The sequence below is a fragment of the Trichosurus vulpecula genome, chromosome 4 (assembly GCF_011100635.1).
Source record: "Trichosurus vulpecula isolate mTriVul1 chromosome 4, mTriVul1.pri, whole genome shotgun sequence".
In the NCBI taxonomy this organism is placed as follows: Eukaryota; Metazoa; Chordata; class Mammalia; order Diprotodontia; family Phalangeridae; genus Trichosurus; species Trichosurus vulpecula.
In genome coordinates, this window is record NC_050576.1 from 182,400,709 (window position 1) to 182,411,706 (window position 10,998).

The 10,998-nt window shown below is 50.3% G+C and overlaps 2 protein-coding genes across 2 annotated transcripts; both read left to right on the forward strand.

Annotated features, from left to right (window-relative positions):
- The first annotated feature begins 1,395 nt into the window (after window positions 1-1,395).
- GHDC (GH3 domain containing) lies at window positions 1,396-7,326 on the forward strand. Its single transcript, XM_036757907.1, has 9 exons — window positions 1,396-1,487; window positions 1,804-2,079; window positions 2,960-3,096; window positions 3,330-3,843; window positions 4,275-4,467; window positions 4,641-4,712; window positions 5,088-5,221; window positions 5,615-5,703; window positions 5,961-7,326. The coding sequence occupies exons 2-9, from the start codon at window positions 1,818-1,820 to the stop codon at window positions 6,189-6,191; spliced, it is 1,632 nt and encodes a 543-aa protein (XP_036613802.1). The 5' UTR covers window positions 1,396-1,487; window positions 1,804-1,817; the 3' UTR covers window positions 6,192-7,326.
- Window positions 7,327-8,047: 721 nt separating this feature from the next.
- HCRT (hypocretin neuropeptide precursor) lies at window positions 8,048-9,353 on the forward strand. Its single transcript, XM_036757909.1, has 2 exons — window positions 8,048-8,107; window positions 8,902-9,353. The coding sequence occupies exons 1-2, from the start codon at window positions 8,048-8,050 to the stop codon at window positions 9,328-9,330; spliced, it is 489 nt and encodes a 162-aa protein (XP_036613804.1). The 3' UTR covers window positions 9,331-9,353.
- The last annotated feature ends 1,645 nt before the right edge of the window (window positions 9,354-10,998 follow it).

Genomic DNA, 10,998 nt, shown 5'->3' on the forward strand with positions numbered 1-10,998 from the left:
CCATTACATTCACATACCACAACTTGTTCAGCCATTCCCCAATTGATGGGCATCCCCTCAATTTCCAATTCTGTGACACCACAAAAAGAGCTGCTATAAATACTTTTGTACATGTGGGTCCTTTTCCCTTTTTCATGATATCTTTGGGATACAGACCTAGTAGTGGTATTGCTGGATCAAAGGGTATGCATGGTTTTGTAGTGCTTTGGTCTTAGTTCCAAATTGTTCTCCAAAATGGTTGGATCAATTCACAACTCCACCAACAATGCATTAATGTTCAAATTTTCCCACACATGATGACCTAGTCTTGATAGAGTCATGATGGCATGCTAGTTCTTTGTGATATTTTCTAGATGTTTAACAACCATTCCTTTAGTAATAAGGTTTTCCCAAGAATCAAATTCTTTAGCCTATTGTTTGAAGATTCCATCATCTCCTCTCTTTTTGAAAATCAGTATACCCTCTCCAGGCCTGCCATACCTCTCTGGTTCTCTAGGATCTAAAGATCACTAACAGTGGGGCAGCTAGGTGGCACAATGGATAGTGCCAGTGCAAGGCCTGGAGTCAAGAAGACCTAAGTTCAAATCTAACCCCAGACACTTACTAGCTGTGCTACCCTGGGTCACCAAGAGTTGGACACGACTGAAGTGACTCAACAACAACAGTGTTGCTCACCAATCACATCTGTCAATTCCTTCAGTACCTGAGGATGTGGCTTATAGGGGTATTGGGCAAGGTGACCTCTAAGATCCTTCCCATTAATGAATCTCTAGAGCAGAGGTGGGGAACCTGCGGCCTCAAGGTCACATGTGGCCCTCTAGGTCCTCAGGTACGCCCTTTGACTGAATCCAAACTCCACAGAACAAATCCCCTTAATAAAAGGATTTGTTCTGTAAAACTTGGACCCAGTCAAAAGGCTGCACCTGAGGACCTAGAGGGCCACATGTGACCTCGAGGCCACAGGTTCCCCACCCCTGCTCTAGACCTTTCCCCAAGTCTGTTTCCTTATGAAGCCCCATCTCATGCATTCCCTTTTATCTCTCTAGTCTTCTCTTACTCCGGAACTGTACTGCTCTGAAGCAGCAAGCCTGACTAGGAATGCTTGACCTAAGAAACAGGTGCTCATTTACATGCTACTCACAGATAGTCAAAATGCACACAGAAGCCCTATTCCCACTCCCCAGCTCCCCCTCCACTTGCCTTTGTTCTATGTCCTGCTCTTGTTTCTTTCTCTTCCCTTCCCCATAAAGCCCCAGTACAGTGCTAGAACAGCTAACCTTTTACAGCCTGTCCCTTTAAGACACCCCTTCCACATTCCACCTCCCCCCAGCACAAATGCACACCCCGAGCTGGCTGCCTTCCGGGTGACCAGATTTCCCTAGCTGGGCCCTGCCCTTTAAAACTGCAACTCTTTCTGGTCCGGAAGAGGAATATTGTTTCCGGAAGAAACCCGGAAGGATCCTCAGAAACTGGGGTTTAAGGAGGAGGTAAGGCATGCCCTGGAATCCAAAAGGAAGTAGGAGCACAGAGCAAAAAGAAAGGGGGGGAGGGTGAAAGTAGGGGGATTGGAGCAGTGGGGTGTCCTGGAAGTACCTCGGGTCCCAACGGGGAGGTACGTGGGAAAACTAAATAAGATAGCCAGATAATTGTTCCAGTAGCCTTAGAGAAAGCTCCTTTCTGCTCTCCATTGTTCCCCATCTTTTCCTGGAGCCTGGCTCGTTCCCTGTCCCCGTTTGCCTCAGTTGTCCCATATGTGCCACTGGCCAGAGAGGAGCAGCTATGGTTCCCCTATCCCTCTCCTAGAAGTGCCCATCGAGATGCTGCTGCCACTGCTGCTGTTGCTGCTACTGCTGCTGCCCTTACCGATGCTGTGGTGGCAGAAAAGCCACAGAACCAGGAAGGCCTGGGGCCAGACACTCCAGCATAGAATGGCCTTAAGAGCCCTGGGCTGGGCAGCAGCCTGGGAGCAGTGGCGACTGGAGCAGAGCACAAGACACGTCCATCAAAGTCAGAAGCAGGTGTTGCATCGGTGTCTTCAGGGACCCCGAACCACCACCTGCCCATTAGGGGAAATACCAGGTGGGTTTCTCTAAAGGACTGTGGAAATAGTTTCCAGGTTCAGCCACCGTAATATGGAGGAACGGTAATCGTAACATTTTTATAGAGCTTTAAGATTTGTAAAGCATTTTCCATGTCACCTCATTTGGTTCTCATGTCCACCCTGGGAGGGGGAGGTGCTATTATTATCTCCTTTTTACAGATGGAGAAATTGAGGCAAACATCGGTTAAGACACTTGCCCCGGGTCACATACTAGAGATGCCTGAAGCAGGGATCAGACTCAGGTCTTCCTGACTCCCAAGTCCAGCACTCTCTCCATTGTACCCTCTAGCGACCCACCACCACAGCAGGCAATATAGTGGAGAGAGGGCTGGATTTGAATTTCAAGGACCTGGCTTAAAAACCTGATTCTGCTGCTTACAGCCTGTGTGATCTTGGGCAAATCACTTAACCTTCTGGACCTTTGTTTCTCACCTGAAAAATAAGAGGTTTGGGCTAAGGTCCTTTCCATCCTTAAATTTATGATCCTATGAATATAGAGTACATAGACTGAGAGAAACCACACACAAAAACCTCTGGGCCCAGAAATCCCTACACTGTGGTCTTGGAATGAGAGAGACCCCCATAAAGAAGCCTTTTGCCCAACTGACTAGCTCCATAGAGGGACACCAGACTGACAGAGACCCTTCCAAAGCAGATCCTCCCTATTCTAGCTTAGTCACACTCTTCTGGTTACAAATCTTGGTTTCCGTCCAAGCCAGCTCCTTTTTCTTTGACATTCCTGGAAAAAGGTACCCCTCCCACCAAAGACTCTCCCCTATCTCCCCTCTAACCAGATTCTAACCAGAATATTTCCATTGGGGGGCGGGGGGATTGTGGTGGTATCTCTGATGGTCACAGACTTGAACAGTTTCCGGAATCAGTTCCCTCTGGTTTGGCCTCGCCTGGACCCCTACAGCAAGACAGGAGAAACAGATGAGGGCTTGGCAATGCTGGAGCATCCCCAGTCGAACTCTCCCCCCTGGGATTCCTCACAGGTAGCTAAGGAAAGTGGCAGAGGTGCCTCCAGGGTGGGAGAGAAGAGGGGTAGAGGGACCCCCCCCCTTCCCTTTCGGAGCTACAAGACTTGAAGCTCACACCTCATGAGTGGGAAGGTTACCTGGATACTTTGGGCACTGATATTGGCAGGGGAAGACTTGATTCAGACTTGGGATTGGGGTAGGAGGGGTCAAACTGATGCTTCCCTGTCCACGCTTATCTCTCTTTCCAGGTGGCGGTGCTGGGCTTCAATTCCCTGAAACAGTCATATCCAGGAGCACTGATCCCAGGAGGCACTGCCCGGTTGACCCTCACTTCCCCCTGGCCTTGCTCCCTCCCCTGGCCTCTACAGCCCCTGGCCTGGGCTTGTCCCTCTGGGGCAGGAGCAGGGGACCCTCGGACACTGATTCTGGTAGCTCTTGGAACCAGGGGGCTGCGGGTGCTAGAGGCTGGAACAGCAACTGAGTTGCTGGATGTCTTCTCCTGCCTTGGGGCTGACTGGGAGGAGCTGGTGGAGGCAGTGGCTGCTGGCATGCCTGGCTTCTTGCCCCCTGCCCCTACCCGGGCAGCAGAGCTGAAAACTGAACTGGAGCAGGGACCCCAGGGACTGGCTCGAAGGCTCTGGCCCCAGCTGCAGGTGGTGGTGATGAAGGACGCAGGGGGGCAAGACGTGGCCAAAGCCGCCTTGGGGAATACCTGGTGCCAAGGGTTGCCTTTCTTCTCACCTGCTTATATAGCTGCTGGAGGTCAGGGCATCGGGAGAGCTCTGCAGTGGGCCTAGGGTAGAAATCAGAGGTCAACAATGGGCAGTGGATGGTGAATCAGAGCTGGGGGTCATGGTTTAGTCAGGTTAGAGCGGTTAAGATCTGGTGATGGAGGAAAAGATTTGATCCTGGCAGGAAGAACAAGCAAAAATCCAAGAACTGGAATGGGGAGGGTCAGAGGTGTCACCAACAGGGCAGGGCAAAGGTTCATAAGGTAATGGACTGGGCCCTATCCTTCCCCTATAGGTGGGCAGAGTACCTCTCCTTGAGGCACTGATCCAGGGCCCACTTTTCCTGTAGCCCTCACTTCCATATAGCCAGTTTGGGGAAGCTAAGGGCAGGATCTGCTTTGTTCGGAAGCTCCTGGCTCACAGTTGGTACTCTGCCCCACCCCTTCTTCTTCCTACCCTCAGGTGTAATTGGATTGAACCTATGCCTAGAGCAGCTAAAGCCAGGATACCTTTTACTCCCAGGACCTCCCTTTGTGGAACTGCTCCCAGCCTGGGAAAAGAGCCAAGAGGAGGCCCCCTCCACCCTCCTACTAGGGGAGGCCCTGCTAGGGGAAGAATATGAGCTGGTGCTGACCAATGATGCTAGCCTCACCAGGTGATGTCCCCACCCCCACCCCAGACCCCTGCCTCACCTCTGCCCCTCCAGACATTGCACTGGTAAGATGAAAGTGGGAAGAAGATTAAGGTAAGGGAGCCTGGGGCTGAACTGATGGCTCCTTGTCCCCCCTACCTTTCTTATTATCACTCCCCTCTCTTTGTCATGCATAGGTGCCCCCTGGGGGATATGGTCCAAGTCACTGGCTTCTACAATCAGTGTCCTGTAGTCAGATTTGTCCGAAGGTGAGTGGCCCACTGACAGAAATGCCAAGAGGGTTTTGCTAGATTATGGAGGAGACTCAGGCTGAGACATCTCAAGTCCCATAGATAAACTCTTGGACCCAAATGTTCCCCTGCCGAGAGGTCTGGGAGAGATCCTGCAGGGCCCTCCCAACTGAGAGACTCCAGAGAACAGTTTGTCCTCCTAATCCCACAATCTGGCTTCCTTCTAAACCAGTCCCATAAATCTTCTCCCCGGAACTGCTGGGAGGCTCTAAGGTTCTTGCCACCTTGCCAGCCCCTCCTCGAGGTTTAGGGGAGAGAGAATCCCTGAATGCCTCTCTCCTTGGGAGACTGAGCTGACCTTCTTGTTCCCTCCCCACATTCTCCACACCCTAGGCTGAGTCAGTCCCTCAATGTTCGAGGTGAGGGCATCTCTGAAGATCTGTTCTCTGGGGCATTGCTACATGCCGTGGGGCTCTGGCCAGGGGCCAAATTGTTGGACTACTGCTGTGCAGAGAGTGGCATTCTGGGTAAGACATTTTCCTACCTCGATATCCTAGGGGTATGCTATCCATTCCCCTGCCTTTAAGTAGAAGGTACACCTTTACCACCACTCTGCCCTCACTTCCCACTGCCCAGAGTCTCTCCAAGGCTGAGTTCTCCCAGGCAGATGGCAGCTCCTTGTCTTTTGATAGAAATCCTCTCCAGAGTCTAATCTTCATCCCTTCTGGAGTGTTATTTCCCTTCCTTTTTCCTTCTCTTATGAAATAGCAATTTTCTGTTCTCCACTTACAAGCCCAAATGTGCCCCCATCCTCCCCCAAAAAACCTGTCACTTTTCTCCACATACCCCAAGACGGGAACTAAGGGGAGGTAAGAACCTTTCCAGGGATCCCTCAAGTAAAGAGTGGAAACTTCCCACAGGTTCCTTCTCTGATGGCTCTGCTCCCCACTACGAAGTGTTTGTAGAACTGAGAGGGGTAAGGGGCTTGTCTGAGGACCATCGACATAAGGTAAGGGAGTAAGGAAAAAGGAGTTGTGGGTTCCTCCACCCCAGGTCCTTGGATTCACCTGGGATTGGGGTTGGTGGGGAGAGAGAGGAACTAATCCAGGGAAGAAACCAAAGGAAACTGAGGAGACAGAGATGAGACACCCTAAGGTCCTTTCTAGCTGTGACAAGCCCATGATCTGTCCCCTCCCCCATATTCCCCATCCTGTACCCTATAAGTATACACTTTGGCCTAAGCTTTATCTGTCTTTCTATTCCCAGCTCGATCACTGCCTCCAGGAAGCTTCCCCCACCTACAAGTCTCTCCGTTTCCGAGGCAGTATTGGACCTGCCCAAGTCCACCTGGTGGGCCCAGGGGGCTTTAGGGAGCTTCGTGCTCTCCTTTCCTCCTCTCCCTCACCGATGCCCTTTTCCTCCTTTCCCCCAGGGATGCCCCAAATCCTGAGACATAGAAACCTGATCCAGTTTCTGCTAAGGAGGGTGGTGTCTTGAGTGTCCTCAGGTCCCTGCCTCCATCTCTCTCATATGTCTCTGTGGAACCTCATAGTCCAGGGGACTCTCTGAGTCTAGGAGTCACCCTAGTATCTCTGTGCTTTCTCAGAATGGGAAAAAAATCTCACTTGGGAACCTTTGTGTCCAGTTTTCCTGCCCTCTATCCAGACTAAGCGATGCTAATTTTAGCTTCTGGGCAGTGAAGGACTGATATTGGGGGCGGATGTTGGAGGTGAGTGCACCAGGATAGAATGGATATAGGTGAATATCTTGCTGTTCCTTCTGTCCCCGTGCATGAACACTGACTTAATTTTTCAACATAGGGACTAGGATAGGGATAGACATCAGGCCTGTGATTTCATTAATATAGGGGATCTTCTGGATAAGGAAGGTTTACCAATGTAGGTCAGAATTAGAAGTATTCTCTGCCAGGGTCACACAGCCATTATGTGTCCGAGGCTGGACTTGAACCCAGATTTTCCTGACTCCAAGGCCAATACTCTATCTACTGTGCCACACTATCTATTTATCCATCTCTAAGAGATATGGTGTAAAATCAGAAATTAGGAAGGGCGAGTGGTGAGTCAGTCTCCCTTCTCATAACAAGTTAGAAAGGGACCATTCTGTCCTCCTCTCCCTTCACCTACCATAATGTGGAAGCAGCTCCATCCCACTTGCCCAGGTTCTGTTTCTCAAGAGATTGTACAGATAATGGCCAGGGAAGGGGGATCCTGTAGGGGGAAGCACTGTCAGAGGTGGTATACTCTGAGGACTGTTGCAAGCACATAGTTTTCTGGAATGTCAGAACTGGAAGTCTTAGAAATTGTCTAAGCTAACGCCCTTGTTTTAGAGAAGCGGAAACTGATTCCCAAAGAAGTTAGCGGTTTGCCAAAGGTCACACAGCTAGTTTGTGGACAAGCCAGGAGCTGAACTCTGTTCTCCATTATTCTTTATTTCCATTTCACTCCACTATTATTCCTTGTGCTTAGGTGTTAGGGTAGAAATGGCGTCAATAGTACTAAAAGACCATAGGAAACATAACCAGTCCCCAAGCTAGGCACAGGAGAAAGTTGTTTTATGCCTCCAAAGAAATCTGTCAACTATCCAAGTCACAATAAACTTACCCAGACCTATATATGATGGTTCTATGTCTCAGGGGTGGGGTGGGGTGGGGTGGGTTGGGGTGGAAAGGTAAAAAAGGGATATTTCTGAAACTAGGGAAGAAGTGAACTGAAAAAGGGGAAGATGGGCATAGATAAAAGCATTTTTTTTTCTGAGAATGCTTTGACGGCTTGGAGAGACAAAGAGATGAGAATAAAGAGTTGCTAACAATTCATCCTCTTCCCTCACTACATAGGGTTTATGCATCATGTCCAGGACAAGATGCAGTATCTGACCCTACCTCCCATTTTCACTCTATCCTCTAATTAGGCTAATGACCCTCACTTCCCCTCAGCCTCAGCCTCATTGTCCCCAGCCAGAACTGGTACTGCTTTTGTGTTCTCGGATTCCTGGGTCTGCAATTGCCTTATTAATGCCCAGCGACTGGTGTCATCTCCAGGGAGCTTTCCATCTTCCCTAGGGAAAGGCCAGAGGCCACATCATTCAGCTGCCTTCTCCAAAGCCCTCACCTCATTCATCCTTCTAGCCCCAGCATAGAGACGAGCCCCCTCCATGATGGTATTCTTAGTTCTGGCTTTGTCTGATCCAGGGGATGTGCGTAGATGCCCATCCCTCCCCCCTGCAAGCTACAGTCACTATAAGCCTCAGGGTGAGAGCTGCCCAGTCACTGCCACCCAGCCACTGCTGCCCAGCATCTGCTTGGCTCTCTGCACCCTCCAACTGGACAGCCTGACATGCTCCTGGCTGTCCCTTACTCCAGAGCTCCAGGCACTATGGATCCAACTACTTCAAAGGTAAAGGCCTCAGGGATCTGAAGAAAGGGAATAGGAGGCGTCAGTAGGGGAAGTGGCCTTTCAGGCTGCAAACATTTTTATCAGTTCACTTGGGGTGAATGAGCCTCATCTGATCTTACAGAGGGGTTAGGAGTCCCTAGTTCAGGTCCATGGTTCAGCTGGAAAGTGAGGAGTGGGTGAACCCCTAATCCCTAGGTCTCTGAGCAGCATCTCTGGTCCCATAGGAGAGGCAGTAGAAATGAAAAGAATTCATTCTTGGCATCCTGGCTTTTCTCTGATTTCTTTATGAACTTAAATATGCTGTGTGTATGCCAGCATTCTTGGGAGTGAGGGAAGACAGATCAGGTAGGGACGCAAACAGAATAAGGTATATAGGAAAGAGCAATAGGTTTGTTTGAGATGGACAGCAGATGGGAGTCTTGGTGTATATACATCTATTCCTAAGAATAGTGGGGTCCCCTAAACCCCATTCCTATGGACAGGCCCAATTTATTTCCCTTCTCTCCCACCCCTTTGCCTGTCCTTTTTAGCCAGGGTGGAGGTGATAAGACCTCCTAAGGGTGGAAGGAAGTTTGATCCATATCCTTGGTCCTCTATGGTACCACAGAAAGCCAGGCTTAAGTGATGCCATCTTCTACAAACTATTTTTAACCAGGATTGGAATTTTTGGGCAACAATTTCATGAGGATGGGAGATGTAAAAGTGCTTGGGTGATGACACCGGTGGGAGGTGGAAGGAGGCTTGCCTCTGCCTGCCCAGTGTGCCCACCTCTCCCTCCACCCTCCCCACCCTAGGCTCCTTGGGCCACCGTGACGCTGCTGCTGCTGTTGCTGGTGCTCCCGGTGTTGCTACCTGCCGGGGCAACCGCCCAGCCCATGCCCAACTGCTGCCGACAGAAAACTTGCTCCTGTCGTCTCTACGACCTGCTACACGGAGCCGGCAACCACGCGGCTGGCATTCTCACCCTGGGGAAACGAAGGGCGGGCCTATCTGGGCTACAAGGACGACTCCAGAGGCTCCTGCAAGCCAGCGGCAACCACGCCGCAGGCATCCTCACAGTGGGGCGCCGTGCTGGCCCAGGCGGAGAGCCCTTCCCCAGTCCCTCCGGAGCCCCGGGCTACAGCAGCTGCTCCCGGGTCCCTAGCACCTTGTCCTGCGTTGGGCACCTGTGTACCGACAGCCCCGCAGCACAGGACCCTGTCCAGAGCTGGCAGGGGTCATGAGCTGCAGAGGCTACTGTCTACCAATAGCCACTCGCCCAGCAATTGGGTTTTCAAAGCCCTGGGGAACCACCAGACTCCCAAGACTGGCTGCTCAGTGATTCAGTGGTTTGGGCAGTGGCTGGGGCGGGGTGGGGTGGGGTGGGAACTCTTCTTAATTTCCATGTATTCGGGCTGGCCCCAAAAGAGGGGATGGGAGAGACAGGTGGATTTCTTCCGGCCTCCTTTCAGTCCCAGGTCTGTGCTACACCCCCATGAAGTGGGGGAATAAAAATGACTCACGCTGAATGTGTCCTTTCTCTGTTACTGCGGTCACCCCTTTCCTCTCCCTAGCAGCAGACCTTTGCGGTGGAAAGGGTCCAAGACAAGGTCTGTAAAGCATACCCCTCTGTGTGCCGCAGTCACCCCAGACTTGGAGGTTTCTCTGCAGCATAAACGACTTAGCACAAAAATAGAGAGGGGTGGGATTTGCTGGCGTTGGAGATCGAAGGGGCAGCCCTATTGAACAAAAAGGATATCTCGGCTCTGGGTTCAAATTACCACCTGTGTGATTTCCACTTAATCTCCCCAAGTCCCATTTCCCTTATCCCTTAAGTGCACTGTATGGGCTCCAAAGGCCTTTCCCATTGTAGATCTATGTTCTTATGTACATTTTTTAAAAAGTAATATTTTAAAACGTCCCTTTTATTCTCAAAGTTCTTCCTATTCCAGCCCTAGTCATCCTTAGCACACCTTGGCTCTACCCTATACCTTATCCTCACTACCTACCATTATGGAATCTTCAGCCCATGAGTATTAGGAGGAAGGGGGGGAAAGCCGGGAGCCTGAGGGATTTAGGAGCCTCAAGGGATTTAGTCTCACTTTCCTTTGTCCACATCCTGCTCCAGCCCCAGCCAGAGACTGAAGAACTAAACAGAAACATTCCTCAATCAAAAAAAAACCCAACCAAGGGTAGAGGAAATGGCTCCTGTTTCTCCTTGTCCTATCTCCCCACAGTCATCTGACTGCCCTGTTCCCCTGCAGTAGACACAGAAGGGAGGAATAAAGCTCAGGGCTGCCTTTATTCCTGTCTCAGTTCCCTCCTTCACTGTCAGGGAGTTCTTTGTGCTATCCCACCTGCATAACCTTTCTGTGGTAGTTTCAGTCCCCTTGCCTCTCTGGTTCTACCCTAAAGTACCCTTTAGAGACTTAGAATCCATCCAACTGCCTCAGGGTCTCAGTCTTCTCTAAGTTTCTATCTCCTCTAGTTTCTCTTTTCATTCTGGAGAAGTGTGTATGTGTGGGAGAGGGGCAGATGTCAAAGTAAGAAGATGTTAAGATAATTATTTTAAGAAACACAAGCTGAACCTCCCTCTCTTCTTTGCTGAGGTGAAGGACCAAGGGGGTGGAACATGGCATATACTGTAGGACTTGACTGATGTATTAGTTTTCCTTACTGTTTGTGGGGAGATTGCTTTTCTTTCTTTTCTTTTAAACAGTTCTTTGTTACAGGGAAGACACTGGGGTGGGGGGGAGTATATAGGAAAATAAAGGTGATGTAAAATTGAAAGATATCAATAAAAACAAACAAAAAAAGTACAAGCTGAGAGTTGGGCAATCTTCTTCAACAAACCATGTGGTTATAGCCACTTCTGCACAGGATTGGGTGGGGTCATTGCCATAGAGAGGCAG

Bases quoted from the DNA above. Each gene is read 5' to 3' on its own strand.
- GHDC (XM_036757907.1), top strand. From the start codon at position 1,818: ATGCTGCTGCCACTGCTGCTGTTGCTGCTACTGCTGCTGCCCTTACCG. The intron at 3,097-3,329 runs GTAGCTAAGGAA...CTCTCTTTCCAG, and splicing joins CCCCCTGGGATTCCTCACAG to GTGGCGGTGCTGGGCTTCAA. The intron at 5,222-5,614 runs GTAAGACATTTT...AACTTCCCACAG, and splicing joins TGCAGAGAGTGGCATTCTGG to GTTCCTTCTCTGATGGCTCT.
- HCRT (XM_036757909.1), top strand. From the start codon at position 8,048: ATGCTCCTGGCTGTCCCTTACTCCAGAGCTCCAGGCACTATGGATCCA. The intron at 8,108-8,901 runs GTAAAGGCCTCA...TCCCCACCCTAG, and splicing joins TGGATCCAACTACTTCAAAG to GCTCCTTGGGCCACCGTGAC.